At 43.4% G+C, this 23366-nt stretch overlaps 1 protein-coding gene across 1 annotated transcript in view; it reads right to left on the reverse strand.

Annotated features, from left to right (window-relative positions):
- Positions 1-546: 546 nt before the first annotated feature.
- Positions 547-23366, reverse strand: part of USP8 (ubiquitin specific peptidase 8) — a 111745-nt gene continuing 88925 nt past the window's right edge. The window contains exons 17-20 of the mRNA XM_069766072.1: positions 6171-6407; positions 4798-4940; positions 4574-4703; positions 547-2283 (exon numbers count right to left, since the gene is read on the reverse strand). Coding sequence (XP_069622173.1) covers positions 2098-2283; positions 4574-4703; positions 4798-4940; positions 6171-6407 — 696 coding nt within the window. The 3' untranslated portion in view covers positions 547-2097. The remainder of the gene's footprint in view (positions 2284-4573; positions 4704-4797; positions 4941-6170; positions 6408-23366) is intronic.

The raw sequence follows: 23366 nt of genomic DNA on the forward strand, positions 1-23366 counted from the left end.
TTAGGGTATGCACACACTGCGGATTTTGCTGCGGGTCCGCAGCGGTTTCCCATGCGATTACAGTACAATGTAAACCTATGGGAAACGAAATCCGCAGTGCACATGCTGCGGAAAAAAACGCGCGGAAGCGCAGCGGTTTACATTCCGCAGCATGTCAATTCTTTGTGCGGATTCCGCAGCGGTTTTACACCTGCTCCAATAGAAAACTGCAGGTGTAAACCAGCAGCGGAATCCGCAATAGAAACCGCGATAAATCTGCAGAAAAAACCACAGCAGTTTTGCACTGCGGATTTATCAAATCCGCTGCGGAAAAATCCGCAGCCCTCACAGATACGTGTGCACATAGCCTTAGTTCTGGGTGTCAGCTGTGATAATCAGCTGACACCCGGCCGCGCTTCCCCCCATAAGCGCGGCTGATTGCGCATGATGTACTATTCCGTCCATGGTAAGTAAGGCCCAGGTCACATTGACGGAATAGTACGTCGGATGGCAGAAAGGGATTAATCATTCTTGAGTAATAGCTTTTAATAAAAATACTCCAATAAATGGAATAGAAGAAAAACTTTATTTCATAAAATGCATTTCTAGAGAAAGTTAAGGGCATATACCAATTTTTTTTTTCAAAATCTGAACAGAAAAATACTGAATGGGAGTGGAATGATGGCTATTTAATGCACCCCAATGGACAATTGACAGAGGCAATTAACTTAACAGTAAGCTCTTATGGGCAGGGCCATCGATATCTTTGCATTAATTATTGTATTATCGTTAACTTTGTTATGACTGTTGTATATGAACTGTTGAATTGTAAGGCGCTGCGGAACATGCTGGCGCTATATAAAGATTATTATTATTATTATAACAACTGTGGGTGGATCACGGTCGTTAGAAGCAAGTGACAGCTGATCAGATCAACTGTCATGTGCAGAGAAAGATGTAGGCTCAGCACCGGAGCCAGCATCAAAGGCAGGAACACGACCTATGACACACCTATATGTCATCGGTTGTGAAGGGGTGAATGGATGAAAAAAAATGAAAAAGTGGCAATGAAAGATTAGTTAAGATATGAAAGTAAAGGGAGAAGGAAAAAAAAAAAAAATCACGAATCAAACAATTATCCAAGATGTGAATATATTGGTAAAAAAAAAATCATCATAAAAAGACATGAATGGTCGGAAGGCAATGATCATTAACCAAACTGAGCCCGATCTTCAGACTAGGACAGCTCCCATACAAAAGCCACCAGGGGTCATCTGACCGCTTCTAAGCATCATATATTATTGATAGGGCACTGCAGTTGGACCATGTTATAGCAATAAACCACATGCACAATAAATAATTCAGAGAAATGCTGTGTGCTGCCCTCTGAATGTCTGCTTCCAGGACTTGCAGTAGGGCTCGGTATCTGTATATTGTGATTTTATAACACTAAGTGTATACATCCTCAAGTAGATAGATTTATTTAGATGTTAGACAGTTTATCAAGTGCTATAGGTATTTTACATAAATATGATTTACAACAAAGAAAAGGAGATATATATATACACATTAGGAGTGATGTGCAAGCTTGCAGTCTTTGATTTAATAAGTTCCCAATCTGCTTAGACTGTTTGTACGTCACAGTAGAGAAACATATGGAAAAAGGCAAGAATAGGACACTAGACAAGTTACTTATCAAGCGATTAATACGGACATATCCAAGGCATTTTCAGTTTGATGCTGCAGTGTTGTTTGCTATACACTGCAAGATTCCTGTAAGCATAGCCTGTCTGTTAGTACAGTGTATAGCACAGACGGTCCATAAAGAAGAGCAGAGGAGAAAGGTGGCGATCACCTACAGCCACCATTCAATGCTTCTATTATACAGCAGTCCGTACGAGTAAGAACTCTAATCATCTGTCTGAGAAGAAGTGCAGCGTCGGCTCTCGTCTTCTTGGGATCCTCAGCCCATCACACTCCGAGCAGGAGAGTGATCGCTCCAGTACCCGCTCTTTAATACCCCCGTGGTGATCAAATAAGTGTCACACCACAGTATTTCGTTGAAAATAAGACATTTTTTGAGAAGTAAATGCCTGAGGAGCGTTTCTGGACAAATGCTTATGTCAAAAGCTCAGCTCCTCGAAGATCCAGTGAAGTGTAAAACAAGATGTATGCAGCCGAGGTTTTCACAGAGGAGACTGAAATGTCAGATACTTCATGGTCATCAAATTTAAACCACTTCTGTTTCATTGCATTTTTGCAGTAGGCAGTGTAATGGCCACCATCGAGTCCACCATAGTGGTTCTGTTCAAAACACAAAAGGGAGATGTCAAAAGTAGCAATAAAGGAAACCATTATAAATACAGCCTGCCTAGATTGAATCCCTTCGTCCGTTTCATTAGCCTTGCAGATCACACCACCAATGCTCAAATCGCTAATGAACCTGAAGCGTCCTGGGTTGTTGGCAGACACATGTAAGAAATCAATGCAAGCTCCCTAATCCGAGAATCTTTACTGGGGCTGTACAGCATTTACAAAATATAGCTTCGACCTTACAAACTTTGTGTAATATCAGGCAATAGGATGTATGGAGTTGGGCTGCAATACCTGACAACCAGTGACAGGTGTGGCACTGTGTAGGCAAAACAGTAGGTATGCTTTTCAAACACTGTACCGCACGGCTAATGCCCACTCTGCAGTAAGAATATGCCAGAACTATACGCTGCAATTTTTAGGAGAAACTTAACATAAGGAACGTGTAGGGAAAGTAAGAAAGCAAACACGTTTAAATGGAATCTGTCAACAGGTATATGCCACTTAATCCGGCAGCAGCTCAAAATAGAAGCAGATATCCTAATTCCAGCAATGTGTGAACGGCTTGCTGTAGTTTTGATAAAAATCAGTCATCAGCAGGAGATTATCACTAGTAAAGCTGATACCATGTAATCCTCCATATTCTGTATAACCACACCACCACAACTGATTAACAAATTTGTTTACGCTGTACATAGGCAGAAAGCTGCCAATTAGTGGTGTGGTTGGGGTAGTATAGAGCATTTGGCAAACAGATGTGAATCAGATAAAACAGTGATGTTATTACAAGTGCAGAAAGCAAGCCCAGTAAGTGGACACATCGCTGGAATCAGGGTCTCTGCCCTTACATTATACTGCTCTCAGACCTGGACCTATAGTATTGATGACCTATTTTTAGGATATAATTGTAGATCGGTGGGAGTACTTCACATCAGCTCCTATTTGACAATACACACTAAACTGTGCTGATGTTCAGCTCCAAGCACAACCTGCTGCCGCCAGCTGATCACGGAGGGTGGGTGCTGGATGGTGAACGCCAACCAATAGGTGTCGCGGATCCCTTACTCTGTGGTGTCACTAATTCGTCACGCGCCTGCTCTCAGCACAAGACTTGGGTTGTGCCTGCAAGGCTTAATCTATCTCCCCTCTCAGTCCAGCATTCAACCTCTGTCCTATGCTGTAATGGGAGCATAAATCACACACTGACCCAGGCCACACACCCGCTCATACACGCTGCCACCACTCACCAAATACACAGGCGATGAGTCCCAGAAGTATTAATACTAATAATGCCTACAACAACTCATAAGGCTCACACACCTCAGGCTATGTATTCTTTTAGAACATTCAAGGTTCAACTTGTTAAAGTTTTATACTTTAATACAAAAAGGTTCAGTGCTTACAGTAAGAAAAGATATAAAAATATGATAATAAAAAGACATACAACTATGCAAAACAGTATAAAATAACAGGAGAAACTTACAGAAATCATCTAACTTGGTAGTCTGCTTTCTGCTCCCTGAGGGTAGGATGAATGTAGATTGGATCACACCAGCTCGGCCGCCCCCATTATGTGAACACATTTCTCTGTATACAGGTCTAATTTATAGCTTTGGTCTGGAGGTCAGGTTTCTAGACCAGCCCCTCAGGTTAATATCATAATTGCTTGGTTTTTAATTGGACCACGGCCGCGCCCCCAATGAATATATTATTTTCTCTTGAGATCCTTTGTGTAACAGCTCTCACAGAGATACTATCAGGCCGTAATTAACATCTCTCTTCCAAGAGCTAGGAGGTGTCAAATGTCACCTTTCTTCTGGCTTCCAGCAGGACCCACTGGTGAGATAGGAGACAGAACTCTACTTGTCTCAGGAAAATACATATTAACACCTGGGTGTGAACCTGCAGCCTCCAGGACAGGTGTTCCCAGTCACACAATACCTATACATAAGGTTACTGCACACACAATATATATTAATATATATATATATATATATATATATATATATATATATATATATATATATATATATATATATATATATATATATATCGTATATATATATATATATATATATATATATATATATATATATATATACATACATATATATACATACATACATACATACACACATATACACATATATATATACATACACACATATACACATATATATATACACACACATTACGCTATCGTTATAATAGCCTCACAAGGTGTATTTCATATAACTACACCAAGGTGGCGACAGGTGTATCTTTAGAAGTAGCTACTTACAGAGACACCAAATAAACTGTATTTCTTAAACGTCTTGGGTCCTATGACATATTGGGACAAGTCAAGATGTTCTAATGGAAAATCCACACATGTCTGAAGTTTTTGCTTCCAGCGTCCTTCATAAGAAAATCTAGGAAACAGTCATGCATGCAATTGTTAAAACCAACTGATCGTCTGAGGTTAAGACAAGTATTGCAAAAATGATCATAATAAAATACAATTACCGTTTTAGGTGCACAAGGAGAACTGGGGGGAGTTTCCAAATCTCCATTTTCTTTGTAGAATCTCTACTTGCTTTACAGTTGCTACAAAAAAATCTATTGTTATCCGTCAGCTTCTCTTCTTTGGAAAAAGACTTAAGGCAATCCTAAAAAAAAAAGAATAAAAAAAAAACAATTAAACAAAAACAGATCAATCCCAAGCTGCTTGAGGTGATCGCATTTGTTTTTTTTTTTTTTTATTTGAGGTGAGGAGGTGGGGGGACAAAAAGATTAGATAGTAGACGCATCATTCCGCTATGTTCACACATTGCGCTTCTGCAATTTTTACAGTTACAGCAAAAGCTAGGATTTGAGAAATGTCATGCGCAGACATTGTTTTTTTCCTGACTGAATTGGAAAACTGCTGCATTTTTTACAGCTGCCGTGTGTCACTTCTGTCAGCGGTTTGGCAGCATTTTTTTCAGCCATAGAAAGCAATGAGTAGTGCAAGAAAAGCAGCAAAAACACAGGTATCAGATTTTCCTGCGTTTTTGGTGCAGAAAACATAGGAACAACAGGCACTAAACTGTACCAGCATACGCAAGAGACAAATGTACCTGAAAAACGCAAAAAAGCCCAGCCAAAAATACAGTAAAACCTGCTTTTTTTTTAAAGCTGTTTAATTACTGCGAAAAAAGCAGGTTTTGCCTGCAGAAAAAACAACAACATGTGAACATAGCCTAAAAGGTTTTCTGTAACTGATATTGATAGCCACAAAATCAAATCTGTGGAGGACAGGCACCCAGTATCTCAATCAATGACTCAGTCAATGACTGCCTTCTGGACATCTGTCAGCAGTCTTCCCCATGATTGTGGAGCCTACTGAAACAGACTAAGGGACCTTTTTAAATGATTAGGAAGCCTTTGCAGGTGTTTTTTTATTAATTATTCTAATTTACTGAGAATGACTTTTGGGCTTTCATTGGCTCTAAGCCATAATCATCAACAGAAATAAACACTTGAAATAGATAACTGTTTGTAATGATTCTATATAATATACAAGTTTCACTTTTTGTAATGAAGAACAGAAATAAATGAACTTTTTGATGATATTCTAATTTAGTGAGAAGCACCTGTACATCAATAAACATGAGTATTCATAAGCCCTTATGAAAGTGTCCTGCATCAAAAAAAGCATGGCTGCTTAGTTTTCCTTGAACAGAACGCACACACACAGCTAATACAAGAAGAGTTGGTTCCAGTGGGATATAGATCTGTAAAACCTGTGCTCTGATAATTGAGATTTTTTTTAATTTTGTCATCTATTTCTGTGTCTAAACTTAAAACAAAGAACTTAACGATTTTGAGAAAAGGAGAAATTATCTCGAGACAAATACCTGAAGAGAACATTTGCTTAATGATGGAAGTGGTAGAGACAAGTACATGAAAGCTTCAAACGTTCGGGACTTTTTGTGGCAAGTTAGACATTGCACCGTCGACTTGAACTGGCCTTGGAAAAGTGCCACAATGATAGATTCATTGAGCTGCTTGTGCTTTATCCAAGCCATGTCTGCAGCCTGGGAGTCATTCAAGTGATCGTTGTTTTCTTCCTTATGTCTTTTTCTGTTGTCAGCCTGAAAAAACACAGAAATCATCCAATAGAAAAAGTACGACAAATACAGCAATAGTATAAGCCGTTGACACTTTAGGTCATGACTACATGGTAAATGGAACCAAGAGGTAAAATTTGGCATAGGTGACTGCTTCACAAATACGGGTCGTACTCTGTAGGATCAGCACTTATAATACAGACCCATTCCTATATATCAGGTTCTGGTCATGCTTCCATTACCACATTGACTTTTCACCTAAAACTGTTCAAACCATAATGCGTGGAAAAATCACAGAGCATGGGAAACAAACAAGGAGAATTGTAGCTGTTAACACAGAAAGAGAGATATGATGTCATAGGCATTACCGAAACTTGATGGGATGATACACATGATTGTAATACAAACCTGGAAGGCTACACCTTATTTAATAGAAACAGAATTAAGAAGAGGGGAGGAGGTGTTGCATTGCATGTTAGGAAAAAGTATATCTCCGCAGAGATCCAAGCTTCAGAAAATGGTAGTTCTGCAGGAACTGCTTGAGTAAGAATACAAGGAGAAAAGAACAGACAAGACATTATTGTTGGTGTTTACTATAAGGTCACCTGGACAGACTGAAGATATAGATGAACTCTTTACATCAGATGTCTATGTTGTCAAAAAAGTTTGACAGTGATCACGGGAGAAATTGCCTATCCAGATATTAGATGAGAATCTCTCTCAGGCAAAAGTAATGGGTCTAGAAAATTATTCTCTTCTCTTGCTGACAACTTTGCGTTTCAAAAAGATAGACGAGAGAACAAGTGGATCTGTAATCTTGGACTTAATAATTCGTACCAACAGGGAGGAATTGGCTTAGAAAGTAAAGGTAGCAAAGAATTTAGGAGGCAGCGATCATGCTATACTCAAATTTTTGATTACAAGAGAAGGAAGACCAGTGAGGACTCAGACTGTAAGGTTGGCCTTCAGAAAGGCAGATTTTAATAGACTCAGAAACAGGGTAGGAAAGGAACAATGGCTGAATATTCTTAAGGACAGAAATGTCCAAGAAGGATGAGAGAATTTGCTAAATTAAATCTCACTGCACAATCTAAAAAGGAAAAATCGGAAGAATTTAAAAAGACCAGGATGGACGAATACAGAGCTTAATCATTTCTTAAAAAGGAAAAAAAGAAATTAATATTGAATGGAAAGAAAAGGGGGGGTGGAGGGGGGGGGGGGGGTTGCGCGGGGGCATATCTAAAGAAGAATATAATGCTGCCTGCAGGGGAAGCATTAGAAGAGCTTAAGGAGGTAATGAAGTGAGGCTTGCAAGGGAGACCATAAGCAATAAAAAAAGGATTTTGGGGGTATGTCAAAAGCAAAAGAAAAGTCAAAAGATACTATAGGGTTTTTACAGGGTGAAAAGAGTGAAGTGGTCAAAAAGGATGTTGAGAATTCCCATTTTTAATCTGTGTTCTCTAAGAAAGCAATTGTAACATCAATTGATCTTAACGGTGCTATTGAAGGAATAAAGGAATCCACACTATAAAAGAGAGATGGTGAGTGAACCAATTTAATTTAATTTCAATCTCCTGGTCCAGATGATTTTCATCCTAGGGTACTGAAAGAGTTAGCAAATGAAATTGCAGAACTACTAACAAAAATCTTTGAAAAATCCTGGAGAACAGAAGTCCCAGAAGATTGGAGAAGGGCAAATGTTTTCCCTATCTTCAAAAAAGAAAAGAAGATGGAACCAGGAAATTACAGGCCTGTAAGCCTTACTTCTATACCAGGAAAGATCTTTGAACAATTTATTAAACAGCATGTATGCAAGTACTTGGATAAGAATACAGTAATTAACCAGAGCCAGCATGAGTTTGTAGTGAACAAGTCATGCCAGACTAATCTATCGTATATACTCGAGTATAAGCCGACCTGAGTATACGCAGAGACCCCTAGTTTTGCCACAAAAAAATGGGAAAACTTAATGACTCGAGTATAAGCCTAGGGTGAAAAATGCAGCAGCTACCAGTAAATGTCAAAAATAAATGCCAATGAAAGTAAAATTAATTGAGACATCAGTAGTTTAAGTGTTTTAGAATATCCATATTGAATGAGGAGCCCCATATAATGTTCCATATAGTTTATGATGGGCCTCATAAGATGCTCCATATTAAAATATGCCCCATATAATGCTGCATAAATGCTGATTATGGCCTCATAAGATACTCCATACAGACATTTGCCCCATATAATGCTCCACAAATGCTGACTATGGCCCCATAAGATGCTCCATAGAGATATTTGCCCCATATTATGCTGCACGTGGCCCCATAAGATGCTCCATACATATATTTGCCCCATATAATGCTGTACATGGCCCCATAAAATGCTCCATACAGATATTTGCGCCATATGCTGTTGCTGCGATTTGCCCCATATAATGCTCCACAAAATGCTGATTATGGCCCCATAAGATGCTCCATAGAGATATTTGCCCCATATAATGCTGCACATGGCCCCATAGAGATATTTGCCCCATATAATGCTGCACATGGCCCCATAAGATGCTCCATACAGACATTTGCCCCATATGCTGTTGCTGCGATTTAATTAAAAAAAATTACATACTCCCCTCTCGTCGCTCAGGCCCTCAGCACTTGCTATATTCGCCTGCTCCCAGTTCCACCGACAGTCGCCGCTGTCTTCCCCGTCCTCCACACTGACACTCAGGCAGAGGGCGGCGCGCACACTAATCACGTCACCGCACCCTCTGACATGAGCGTCACTGCAGAGGACGCAGAAGACACAGCGGCGGCCGTTGGTGGAATGGGGAACAGGTGAATATCGCGCACTGCGTTCTACTCGCCTGCTCCCGGCGCAGTGCAGTCCCTGGTTCTCCGGATGCCTGCAGCTTCTTCCTGTATTGAGCGGTCACATGGTACTGCTCATTACAGTAATGAATATGTGGCTCCACCCCTATGTGAGTGGAATGGGGTCCATATTCATTACTGTAATGAGCGGTACCATGTGACCGCTCAATACAGGAAGAAGCTGCAGGCACCCAGAGAACCAGGGACGTGCAGGGACCGCGCCAGGAGCAGGTGGGTATTATTACACAGCGGCTGCTCCCCCTCCGCTGCCGACCCCTGGGTATGACTCGAGTATAAGCCGAGAGGGGCAATTTCAGCCTAAAAAAATGGGCTGAAATTCTCGGCTTATGCTCGAGTATATACGGTAATTTCTTTCATGATGGAGTATATGTCGACTTCAGCAAAGCATTTGATAAAGTATCTCATACTATCCTTATTGAAAAAATGACCAAGTATGGGATTGTCAAGGCTACAGATTATTATTGTTATGGTTAGGTGGATTCATAACTGGCTCAGTAATCGTACTCAGAGTGGTAATAAAATGGTTGCACATTCAATTGTAAGAGTGTTTCAAGTGGAGAAGCACGAAGCTCTGTCCTGGCCCCAGTGTTGTTCCAATATTTTTTTTTATAAATGATCTAGATAAGGGAACTGAAGGTAAACTAATCAATATTTGCAGACGATGCAAAGCTAGGAGGGCTAGCTAACATTAGAGAAGACAGCAGAAGGATCTGGATAAACTTGTGCAATGGGCATCAACTAATAATTAACAGGGAGAAATGCAAGATTCTACATTTGGGCAAAGAAAAAAAAAATTATGTCTACAGAATGGGAGGAATAGAACTAAGCAACAGCACGTGTGAAAAAGACTTGGGTATACTAATGGAACAGAGACTGCCCATGAGTCATCATTGTTATGCAGCGACAAAAAAGGCAAACACCATTCTAGGATGTATTAACAGAAGCATAGAGTCTAGATCACGTGAAGAAATTATCCCCTCTTCTCCTCCTTGGTCAGGCCTTATCTGAAATACTGTGTCCTGTTCTGGGCACATTTTAAAAAAGACATTGAAAAACTGGAGCAAGTTCAGAGAAGAGCTACCAGGAAGGTGAGCGGACTGCAAACTATGTCCTACGAGGAACAGTTAAAGGATATGGGAATAGGCTTAGAGGAGACTTAATAGCGGTCTACAAATATCTCAAGGGATATCACAGTGTAGAGGGATCATCCTTATTTTCATTTGTACATGGAAACAAGAGAAGTAATGGAATTAACATAGTAACATAGTTAGTAAGGCCGAAAAAAGACATTTGTCCATCCAGTTCAGCCTATATTCCATCATAATAAATCCCCAGATCTACGTCCTTCTACAGAACCTAATAATTGTATGATACAATATTGTTCTGCTCCAGGAAGACATCCAGGCCTCTCTTGAACCCCTCGACTGAGTTCGCCATCACCACCTCCTCAGGCAAGCAATTCCAGATTCTCACCGCCCTAACAGTAAAGAATCCTCTTCTATGTTGGTGGAAAAACCTTCTCTCCTCCAGACGCAAAGAATGCCCCCTTGTGCCCGTCACCTTCCTTGGTATAAACAGATCCTCAGCGAGATATTTGTATTGTCCCCTTATATACTTATACATGGTTATTAAATCGCCCCTCAGTCGTCTTTTTTCTAGACTAAATAATCCTAATTTCGCTAATCTATCTGGGTATTGTAGTTCTCCCATCCCCTTTATTAATTTTGTTGCCCTCCTTTGTACTCTCTCTAGTTCCATTATATCCTTCCTGAGCACCGGTGCCCAAAACTGGACACAGTACTCCATGTGCGGTCTAACTAAATTAAACTGAAAGGGAGAAAATACAGATTAGATATTAGAAATTTTTTTTTTTAAATTGAGGGGGATCAATGATTGGAACAGGCTGCCACGAGAGGCGGAGATTTCTCCTTCAATGGAAGTCTTCGACCAGAGGCTGGGCAGACATCTGTCTGAGTTGATATTGTGAACCCTGCATTGAGAAGGGGGTTGGACACGAAGACCCTGGAGGTCCTTCCAACTCTAACATTCTATAATGCAGAAAATAAAGATGATGGTTGGTTGTGTAACATAGGACATGTAAAAACAATTGTTCTTTGCAGAGGTCTTTCCTTCTAAGTGTCAAAAAAATATCATTTCAGATACCAGGCAATATTTGCCTTTGCAGAAAAAAAAATGTATTTAAGCAGTCTTCCCTTTTGTTGTTTTATTTTTCAATTCATGGAACTTAACAATTCTCTCCAAATTCTGCTCAATGCTAAAATTAACGAATAGTAATATAAATACATTTGATACAGTAATGAGTAGTACAGAATCGGTGACATATAAGAACCCTTTCATCTCGACAATAAGTGAATAAAATATATAGGTTGATTGCAAGAAAAGATAGGTTTGCAATTAATGGATTTTGTGTGGGTGTTGCCATATAAAGATGATTTATTATGGCTGATGCTGGACTTCTCATTGCTACACCATGTGCTCGCCAGCCTGCCCAGGCAGTGGCTGGTTGCTGCAGAAGAGCAGATATTGATGCATGGATTACACATTTAACCTTTATAGTTAATGCCCTTCCTATGGCTGCTGTACATCAGAGTGTGGTCTGGTTTGTTTCTCGGACAGAACAATGATCTCTAAAGTTTCCAACACCACACACGCATGGTTTAAAAATGGATCTGTGCCTCCAGTCCATGAGACTCAGAACATGTCCTATTCTCATCAGTTTTTAGGATTGAACGTGGCCATTAAAGGCTATGGCTATCCGTGTAAAGAGAATGAAACGTAGAAGACAGATTCTGTACTTCAGAGTTCCATCCACGCTTCATCCGTTCTTAACTGATCATTTTCAAGAGTTGATGGATAAACTTTCAGACACTCTACATGCTTCAGTGAAAAAAAAGGTTGAGAATAAAAACTGAAGCAACCAGGATGACACCCAAAGGCAAAAAAACCAAATGGGTCTGTTTCTCTTGGAAAGCAACACTCGCACAGATGTGTGAATGTGGCCTTATTGCGATTGCTGGACGATTAACCCATGAAGGTGGGACTATGGAACGACTGGTGGGAGTACCGTTGCAATCTCCTATCAATCACACAAAGGCATATCCTTGCAATTAATGGGACTGTCAGCACAGAAATGACTGTTCAAGCCAAGTCCCGCTGCTCGGTGCTTCATGGTTCGGCCAAACATTTATCTACACCTCTCATCTTATTTTTTTCCCTCAATCTCCATGCCCCCTCCTCTTTGATTATGAAGCCAGAACTGTCAGAGAAAGGAGATACAGTCATGGCCAAAAGTTATTTTGGCTAAAGGTTGTGCAACCAAGTATTAGGCTGAGGGTGCCAATACTTTTGTCTGGACCATTTTGGAGTTTTGTGTGACATGATCAATGTTTTGCTTTTTGCTTCATTCTCTTTTGCGTTTTTTCATTTAAGACAAATTAAATGAAGAAAATAATACCAAATAATTTGTGTTTGCAATCATTTTCAGGAAGAAAATGAGTATTATCTGACAGAATTGCAGGGGTGTCAATACTTTTGGCCATGACTGTAGATGGAAAACAAACAGGTGGGAAGGTGTATATAAATGTTTGACTCCCTACCATGATGCACCAAGTGCCTGTACTTGGTTTGAACAGTCATTTTGTGTTGACAGACCCCCTTTAAGGACTATGGTGTAAACCCCATTAACACTCACTGCACTACATGAATTTTTCCAGTCTGCAGATAAGTAGAGTTTGCCTCATATGGCAATGTTAAGGATAACCGTGTGCAGGACCCAGTCTCAGCAGGTGAACTCTACAAGGTCGGTAGAAAGATGGCTTCTGGTAAAGAGGTAAATGGTTTAAATAATACACAAAAGAAAAAGTGGTAAATCATCTAATGAAACAAAACACGTGTGTAGGTATGAGATGACCCACATTTAATGGTCAGGCAGCATATGTGAGTGAAGATCATATACTCCGCTGTAATGAGAAAACGACAGATACGGAACAGGACAACACACGGACATTTTACTTCAGGTCACTGCTTATCCCACAAAAAAACAACACAGATCTATCTTATAAACAGAAAATGGAGCCATTCGCCTTTATGAACATGAATGGTTTGGCTTACTTACTCTCTACATGGATCATCAAAGGACACGTAAAATAGAAAGTAAAACAAAATGAGATATTACGTCACGTATACTTCTATCTTTATGTATAATAACATGATAAACTATTAAAGTCAGTCAATCAAGAAACAGCTGACCGCACCACCAAGACGCTAAACTCATGAACCCACAGGCTGTCAACAAGAGTCGGCCACTAGGTCTCGGGTGCTGGACCGAGAAAACATCACCATGCAGCTGCGAGTAAGGAAGGAGACGGCAGCACTCACCGATCTTCAGTGCAGGTAAAACTTTATTGCAGTAAAATCTTCACGGCTCGGGGGAGTATATACAGCAGAGTGTACAGGTCAAACAAAAGGTACACTATGCTGTATATGCTCCCCCGAGCCGTGAAGATTTTACTGCAATAAAGTTTTACCTGCACTGAAGATCGGTGAGTGCTGCCGTCTCCTTCCTTACTCGCAGCTACATGATAAACTATTACTGCACCATGCTGTAGCAGTTACCAAGGAGAACCACATGGGCTTAAAGGGAATCGGTCACCACATTTGACCTATCTATGCCATTAGTATGGGCATACAGGTTATAGGTTGATGAGGAGCATGATACCTGTATGTCTCATATCAGATGTCTTGTCGGGGATAAATCACCTTTTATCACTTTATGTAAATGAGCTCTTCCAGGCTCTGGGAAGGATGCTGCCAGGAGGTAACTCTGCCCCCAACCTTATTTTATATAGAAGGAGAAGTTACCAGTGTGATGTGTAATGGTTACCAGTGTTACCAGTGTGATGGGTAAAGTCATTTTGAGGGGTCTATATGATAGAAAATAGCCAAGTGTGACACCATTCTAAAAACTGCACCCCTCAAGGTGCTCAAAACCACATTCAAGAAGTTTATTAACCCTTCAGGTGTTTCACAGGAATTTTTGGAATGTTTAAATAAAAATGAACATTTTACTTTATTTCACAAAAAATTTACTTCATCTCCAATTTGTTTTATTTTACCAAGGGTAAGAGGAGAAAATGGACCCCAAAAATTGTTGTACAATTTGTCCTGAGTACACCGATACCCCAGTGGGGGTAAACCACTGTTTGGGCGCATGACAGAGCTCGGAAGGGAAGGAGCGCCATTTGACTTTTCAATGCAAAATTGACAGGAATTGAGATGGGACGCCATGTTGCGTTTGGAGACCCACTGATGTGCCTAAACATTAAAACCCCCCACAAGTGACACCAGTTTGGAAAGTAGACCCCCTAAGGAACTTATCTAGAGGTGTGGTGAGCACTTTGACCCCATAATGCAGAGCTGTAAAAATAAAACAAAAATTTTTTCCCACAAAAATTATTTTTAAGCCCCCAGTTTTGTATATTCCCGAGGGTGGAAGGAGAAATTGGACCCCAAAAGTTGTTCTCCAATTTGTCCTGAGTACGCTGATACCCCATATGTGGGGGGGAACCACCATTTGGGCGCATGGGAGGGCTCGGAGGGGAAGGAGTGTCATTTGGAATGCAGACTTAGATGGAATGGTCTGCAGGCGTCACATTGCGTTTGCAGAGCCCCTAATGTACCTAAACAGTAGAAACCCCCCACAAGTGACCGGATATTGGAAACTAGACCCCCCAAGGAACTTATCTAGATGTGTTGTGAGAACTTTGAGCCCCCAAGTGTTTCAGTACAGTTTATAACGCAGAGCTGTGAAAATAAAAAATCTTTTTTTCCCCCCACAAAAATTATTTTTTAGCCCCCAGTTTTGTATTTTCGCAAGGGTAACAGGGGAAATTGGACCCCAAAAGTTGTTCTCCAATTTGTCCTGAGTACGCCGATATCCCATATGTTGGGGTAAACCCCTGTTTGGGCACACAGGAGAGCTCGGAAGGGAAGGAGCACTGTTTTAGTTTTTCAACGCAGAATTGGCTGGCATTGAGATCGGACGCCATGTTGCGTTTGGAGAGCTCCTGATGTGCCTAAACAGTGGAAACCCCACAATTATAACTGAAACCCTAATCCAAACACACCCCTAACCCTAATCCCAACGGTAACCCTAACCACACCTCTAACCCAGACACACCCCTAACCCTATTCCCAACCGTAAATGTAATCCAAACCCTAACCCTAACTTTAGCCCCAACTTTAACTGTAGCCTTAACCCTAGCCCCAACCCTAACTCTAGCCCTAATGGGAAAATGGAAATAAATACATTTTTTTTTATTTTTCCCTAACTAAGGGGGTGATGAAGGGGGGTTTGATTTACTTTAATAGCGGGTTTTTAGCGGATTTTTATGACTGGCAGCCGTCACACACACTGAAAGACGCTTTTTATTGCAAAAAAATATTTTTTGCGTTACCACATTTTGAGAGCTATAATTTTTCCATATTTGAGTCCACAGAGTCATGTGAGGTCTTGTTTTTTGCGGGACGAGTTAACGCTTTTATTGGTAACATTTTCGGGCACGTGACATTTTTTTGATCGCTTTTTATTCCGATTTTTGTGAGGCAGAATGACCAAAAACCAGCTATTCATGAATTTTTTGGGGGGGAGGCGTTTATAACGTTCTGCGTTTGGTAAAATGGATAAAGCAGTTTTATTCTTCGGGTCAGTACGATTACAGCGATACCTCATTTATATCATCTTTTTATGTTTTGGCACTTTTATACGATAAAAACTATTTTATAGAAAAAAGAATTATTTTTGCATCGCTTTATTCTGAGGACTATAACTTTTTTATTTTTTTGCTGATGATGCTGTATGGGGGCTCGTTTTTTGCGGGACAAGATGACGTTTTCAGCGGTACCATGGTTATTTATATCAGTCTTTTTGATCGCGTGCTATTCCACTTTTTGTTCGGCGGTATGATAATAAAGGTTTGTGTTTTTTTTTCTTACGGTGTTTACTGAAGGGGTTAACTAGTGGGACAGTTTTATAGGTTGGGTCGTTACGGACGCGGCGATACTAAATGTGTACTTTTATTGTTTGCTTTTTTATTTAGATAAAGAAATATATATATATATATATATATATATATATATATATATATATATATATATATATATATATATATATATATATATATATATATATATATATATATATATATTCCCATTATTTAGGATTTAAAAAAAAAAAATTTTTTTACACATGTGGAAATTTTTTCTTATTTTAATTTTTTACTTTGTCCCAGGGGGGGGGACATCACGGATCGCTGATCTGACAGTTTGCACAGCACTCTGTCAGATCAGCTATCTGACTTACAGGGCTGCAGGCTTACCAAGCGCCTGCTCTGAGCAGGCTCTTGGTAAGCCACCTCCCTCCCTGCAGGACCCGGATGCCGCGGCCATTTTGGATCCGGCCTGCTGCAGGGTTGGGAGACCCTCGCAGCAACGCGATCACAGGGGTCTCAGGGAAGCCCGCAGGGAGCCCCCTCCCTGCGCGATGCTTCCCTGTACCGCCGGCACACCGCGATCATGTTTGATCGCGGTGTGCCGGGGGTTAATGTGCCGGGGGCGGTCCGTGACCGCTCCTGGCACATAGTGCCGGATGTCAGCTGCGATAGGCAGCTGACACCCGGCCGCGGTCCCCCCGTGAGCGCGGCCGATCGCGCTGGACGTACTATTCCATCCGTGGGAATTAAGGCCCACCCCACATGGACAAAATAGTACGTCCAATGACAGAAAGGGGTTAATTTTGCGTTTTTTTTTTTTTGCATTGGGAAATGTCCGGAAAAAAACGCATCAAAAGCGCACCAAAAACGTGTCAAAAACGCATGCAGATTTATTACGGATTTCTTGCAGAAAATTTCAGGTTTTTCTCAAGAGTTTTCTGCGAGAAATCCTGAACGTGTGCACATAGCCTAAATGATACAAGTACTAATACCAGTACTTAGTTTTAACCATCGAGTCCATTTAGCTTAAGTGCACACGTTGCAGAATTTCCGTGGCAATTCTGCAACTCCTGCCGCGGGTATATCGCATGCGGAATTTCCCCGTCAGGCTTCCCGCTCCTCGCGATGCCTCGGTACGAGTAATGCTTTGCGGCATGACCCCAGATGACGTAACGGTCTCGCGAGACCGCTACGTCACCACAGGACATTTCGCAATGCATTACTGGGACCGAAGCGTCGCGAGGAGCGGGAAGCCTGCCGGGGGATGCCGGAAGGCGAGAATATATGGATTTTTGTGTACTCACCGTAAAATCCTTTTCTCCGAGCCATTCATTGGGGGACACAGACCGTGGGTGTATGCTGCTGCCACTAAGTGATACAAAGAAAGTTAGCTCCTCACCTGCAGCATACACCCTCCTGCTGGCTCTCAGCTAACCAGTTCGGTGCAAAAGCAGTTGGAGATCAATAACAATATATGAGCGTATAGCATGTCAAATTATAAAACAAGCACAAGCTAATAATAGGGTAGGAACTGTGTCCCCCCAATGAATGGCTCGGAGAAAAGGATTTTACGGTGAGTACACAAAAATCCCTATTTCTCCTTCGCCTCATTTGGGGACACAGACCATGGGACGTCCCAAAGCAGTCCCTGGGTGGGGACAACATCAGATCAGGCCCTGTGTAACCGCTACTTACAAGTGCGACACCGCAGCCTGCAGAGTCCGCCAGCACATACTCACATCTGTGGAAGTCTGGGAATTATAGTGCTTTAAGAATGAATGCGGACTGGATGAACCCACAAGCTTGCAGGCGTGCTGTGCCGACGCCTGGTGCCTAGAATCCAAGAAACCTCGATAGACAGGGAGATGGGCTGACATCTAACACGGAAGGACTCCTGGATGGTGTAACGAATCCACCAGGCTAACATGGTCGATGAAATGGCTAAACCACCCTTCCTGTAACCGTCAGGAAGCCGTCCTCCTACAGTGAGGTAGCCCAAATGAAGTATCCAACTTTCGGAAGGACGCCGTCCTCGAGACGTACCTACTCAGAACACTCACCTTGTCCAGAAAATGGGGAACCCATTCCATTATGTGGACTGGTGCCAAAAGAGATGAGGGAAGAACGATGCCCTCATAACTGTGGGAATACAATACCACCTTGGTAACCAGGGACGGGGATGGCCTGAGGGCAACCTTGCCTTGATGGTAATAAGGGAAAAAAGTCTGAAAGAACAGAGCGGCTAGCTCCGAAGACTCGTCAGGATGAGGAGATCGCAGAGAAAACAGGGCGACCTTCCCTGATCGTAAAGTCTGACCGGATCAAAAGGAGTCTACTGTAAGACTCCCAGGATCATTAGGGTCCCAAAGATCTAACGGTATGCGATAGGGAAGAACCACATGTGAAGACTCCCAGCGAGGAAGTCCATATTTGCAGTTTTGTTGCAATAAGAAGGAAAAAATGCTAGTTCCGCAAACGAGAAAACCTGACATGGTCAGTGCGGATCTCCCAGGATCACTGGGGCCCTTCCTGCTTCCGAAAAGATCTCTGAAGTAGTGGAAGAGGGGTTAAGGAAACTGGTACCATGGAAGAACCAGAGCATGCACTCCGATGGCTTTTGGACTGGAGGCCGAACCATGAACTTAAGAGTACATTGGCGTTCAGTCTGGATGCCATCCAACCTAAATCTGGAGTGCTCCAGAAAAGTCAGATCTGATGGAAGACTTCCGGGTGAAGTTCCCACTCACATGAGGCGGGACCCTGACGCGTCCGCCATCCAGAGTTCTACTCCTGAGATGTGTAGTGCCAAGATCACCATCAGATGTGAGGTACCTCGGCCATGACGCCTGACCGTGGGTACCTGCTAGATGATTGACGTATGGCACAGACGTGGGATTACCCGATTGAATCGGATGGGGTGACCTACCAGAAAGCAGTGGAGATGCTGTAGAACTAGCCGTACCATTTGAATCCCCAGGACAATGATCAGGAGAAGAGGATTGGCATCGGTAGTCACTAATAACCACTAAACAAGGAGAAAGGATCTCCCCTGGATGAGGAAGGAGCTCAGAGACTACCCTCTGAAAGCCTGATTGACCTGCAGCAAATGAGAGGAGCAAAGAAAACCGCTTCCATTATCGTCACCAATTTCCCTCAGAACCCTCCTAGCAAATCGAATGGAATGAGGGGATGAGTGAACAAGGGCGCGAGCTCCCAGTTGAAGGGCCACGGCCTTGTCTCAAGGGAGAATCACCAACCTTCTGGAAGATTCCAGGATCATCCTCAAAAAGGATATCTGCAGGGCTGGAAATGAGGAAAAACTTGTCTAAGTTTAGCTGCCAGCCCAGGAGAGAAAGGGTATTGCAAGAGATATAGATGACTCAGCGCAGGGTTGGAAGACCGGCTAGAAAGTTAACCAGATAGGGCAGGACGACCACGCCTCTAGGGTGCAAGAGGAACGTGACAGCCACCATAACCCTTGCGAACATTCTAGGTGCGGTAGCAAGGACAAAGGACAAGGTCGTGATTTGAAAATGCTGTTCGCGAAAGGGAAAGCGAAGGAATTTTTGAAGAGGGGAAAACATAGGAATGTGAAGGTAAATATCCCGAATGTCGGTGGATGCCAGAAACTCGACCTTTTTCCGTTGACGTAATGGCTGAGCGGAGGAACTCCATCCGAAGGAGGGGGACCTTGTCAAGCTTGGTAGAAGTTTGAGGTTCAGGGTCGGTCTTACTTTTTGGTCCCCATTTAGGAACCAAGATCCAATAGATCTAGACCGTCCTGGACAACTAATCCACTGCTGGTTGGGTCTATAGGAAATCAAAATAGTTAAAGGGAATCTGTCACCCCCAAAATCAACGGTGAGCTAAACCCACCGGCATCAGGGGCTTATCTACAGCATTCTGTAATGCTGTAGATAAGCCCCCGATGTATCCTAAAAGATGAGAAAAAAAGGTTAGATTATACTCACTTGGGCGGGCCATCCGATCCAATGGGCGTCGCGGTCCGGGGCCTCCCATCTTCTTACGATGACTTCCTCTTCTGGTCTTCACGCTGCGGCTCCGGCGCAGGCGTACTTTGTCTGCCCTGTTGAGGGCAGAGCAAAGTAATGCAGTGCGCAGGCGCCGGGAAAGGTCAGAGAGGCCCAGCGCCTGCGCACTGCAGTACTTTGCTCTGCCCTCAACAGGGCAGACAAAGTACGCCTGCTCGGAGCCACAGCCTGAAGACAAGAAGAGGACGTCATCTGATGAAGATAGGAGGTGCCGGACCCGGACCAGCAGCGGGAACGCCCCTGGGTGAGCATAATATAACCTCTTTTTCTCATCTTTTAGGATACATCGGGGGCTTATCTACAGCATTACAGAATGCTGAAGATAAGCCCCTGATGCCGGTGGGCTTACCTCACCCTCGATTTTGGGGGTGACAGATTCCCTTTAAGGTCTCTGACCAAGAAACCATTGCTCTAGCAACACATGCGGCGGCTAAGGAAGGGTAGAGCGCTGAACTGGAGGCCGCAAGACGGAACGAACTAGATTTGCTATCTGACAGTCCATTGTATTTTTAATTGATGACCCATCGGGTAGGGATACTGGTAGGTATACCACAGGAGATTCTACCCGGTTAATATGCCAAGTGGCAGAATGCGCGGCTGCATGCAGAAGGTCAGGAAAAAACAGTCTCTTACCATCGCCGCTCTTGACGGTGAGGAGTTAAAATGATGAACCCTCAATCCACGATCCTCTTAACAGGGAAGTGGAGAGGGATCGTCCGCCTTCTTGCATTATCTGCTAAATAGTGGAGATGCAGACGGAGTGTTTGGACGCCAAAAAGGGAGCCTCTGTACATCCACAGAGTTAAGGTACCTGGGTGGACAGGGCTGGTTGTCCGGCGGTAGGCCTGGCTGTAGAAGAGGATACATGGAGGCTACACTCCATGTGCTCGTCTATCGATGGTGTGGGGAGATCAGTACCCTTTAAAAGGACCCGTCGCCCTTAAAAATCAGACCAGGCATGGCATCTCACGTCTTAGGTGGGTATACGTGGAGGGGACACCCCGGAGGTTTGCATATTGGCTGAAAAAAGGATACCGCGCTTGCAGAGGTGTCTGTCCAGTGGATCGCTTATCCGGACGCTCCCTGTCCGGGTGAATGGCAAATGCTCTGCGAGGGAGTTTAGTTTCCTCATGAGGGACACTGCATGGTCTAGAGTAGGACCGAAGTCCTCGTCAATCTACAGAGATTGGATGATGATATAAATAGGCGAATCCATCCTTTTCTGAAGCTCTGGTGAGTCCAGAACCAAGGCAATATCCGATCCACATTCAGAGACTTGTTCTCAGCAAATCATTGATGAGGGATCAGGAAATGAAACTTCCGTTTTCTAGGCGCGTGTACGTTTCTAAAAAACTTGCGGCTCCTGCTAGCCGACGGCTCACATGAAGGAAAGGGACCATCTATATTGGTCCTGCGAGCACTCCGAGCCACAGAGCGTTCACGGAGGGAATCAATCTCGTCAGAGAATCCATGGGTTGCGGCAGTGACGAAGCCCACTCAGGGAACTAAGTAATCTGGGATAAGCTGGGATCGGCGGCGGAGGGCTCCTGAGCTCATTTAGGGTGACCGGCTTCGGACTGGTCATGTGCCTTTAAGACAAGGGAATATTGGTCATGTGCCTTTAAGACCAGGGAATGCTGGTCATGTGCCCTTAAGACCAGGGAATACTGGTCATGCGCCTTTAAGACCTGGAAATATTGGTCATGCGCCCCTAAGACCAGGAAATATTGGTTATGCGCCCCTAAGACCAGGTAATACTGGTCATGTGCCTTTAAGACCAGGGAATACTGGTCCAGTTAAGTACATGGAGAAGATGCAGGGAAAGAGTGCAGTACTTCCTTACCCGGTTGCAGAGTTGTTGTGCGCCTTTAATGCAAATGTGCCAGCAGAGTGGACCAAGATGGCCACCGAGAGCTGCAGAGGTAGTAAAGTCTCGCAGAGAGCGAGAGGCGCCAATTTGGGGGGCGGAGCCTCGTGACTTCCATGAATAGGCCCAAGCCAGGGCCTAAATTTCTGCAGCCGGTGTGAGCAATACCAGCGTTTCTGAGGGAAGCGATCGCAGAGCCGCCTTAGCGCGCCATAGTGCAGGCGCAGCTTCCAGGATGCGGCCTACACATCGGCTGAAGGCGGGGGCTAAATTTTTGCAGCCGGCTGCAGCGTTACCTCAGTGAGGTGGGCCACAGGGAAGCTGAGGCTGCCTGTCAGCATGTGAATAACCCGCTGCAGAGGCCCATCGCTGACTAAATCCACTCACCATCGGTGCATGTCCCGGCATGGAGCCGCTGCGATGACTGGGTTTCAGTGCCGAGGAAAGCACGCGCACTCTATTGTTCTGCTGCAGGTCAGGTATTGCAGCATGGAAGGTGCGGGGATAAACTTCAATCCCCCATCCCTATGTTTGGGAGGTGGAAAGGAACCGTACGCCTCCTTGTGCCATCCGCTTTAACAGTGGTGGGACAGTGGGGACTGCTCGGACGGGCCAGTTGTCCGGCTATAGGCCTGGCTCCAGGAGAGGATACCTGGAGGCGACACTCCATGTGGTCGCCTGCTGCTGGTGTGGGGAGATCGGGACCCGAAGGAACCGTCGCCCCTGAAGTGAGCTCAGGCATGGCTTCCCACGTCACAGGAGAGGGTACGGGGAGGGACTCTCCGCGTTCTCGCCTGTTGATGATTAGGGGGAGATCGGAACCTTGAAAGGATCCGTTGACCCCTTCACTCCTTTAATTAAAAAATAAAAATTTACAGAAAAGTAAAACATAAAATAAAAACGAAGCAGACCCAAGTGCCTCCTACAGACACTAAGCAAGAACTGGTTAGCTGAGAGCCAGCAGGAGGGTGTATACTGCAGAGGAGGAGCAAACTTTCTTTGTATCCCTTAGTGTCAGCCTCATAGTGTCAGCCGCATACACCCACGGTCTGTGTCCCCCCAATGAGGTGAAGGAGAAATCATGATTTTTTTATTTTAATTCTTTTTTTTTCTTTTTTTTTTTAACAATTATATGGTTCCCAGGGCATGAAGGAGAGTCTCCTCTCCTCCACCCTGGG

The sequence above is a fragment of the Ranitomeya imitator genome, chromosome 4, assembly GCF_032444005.1.
Source record: "Ranitomeya imitator isolate aRanImi1 chromosome 4, aRanImi1.pri, whole genome shotgun sequence".
NCBI lineage: Eukaryota > Metazoa > Chordata > Amphibia > Anura > Dendrobatidae > Ranitomeya > Ranitomeya imitator.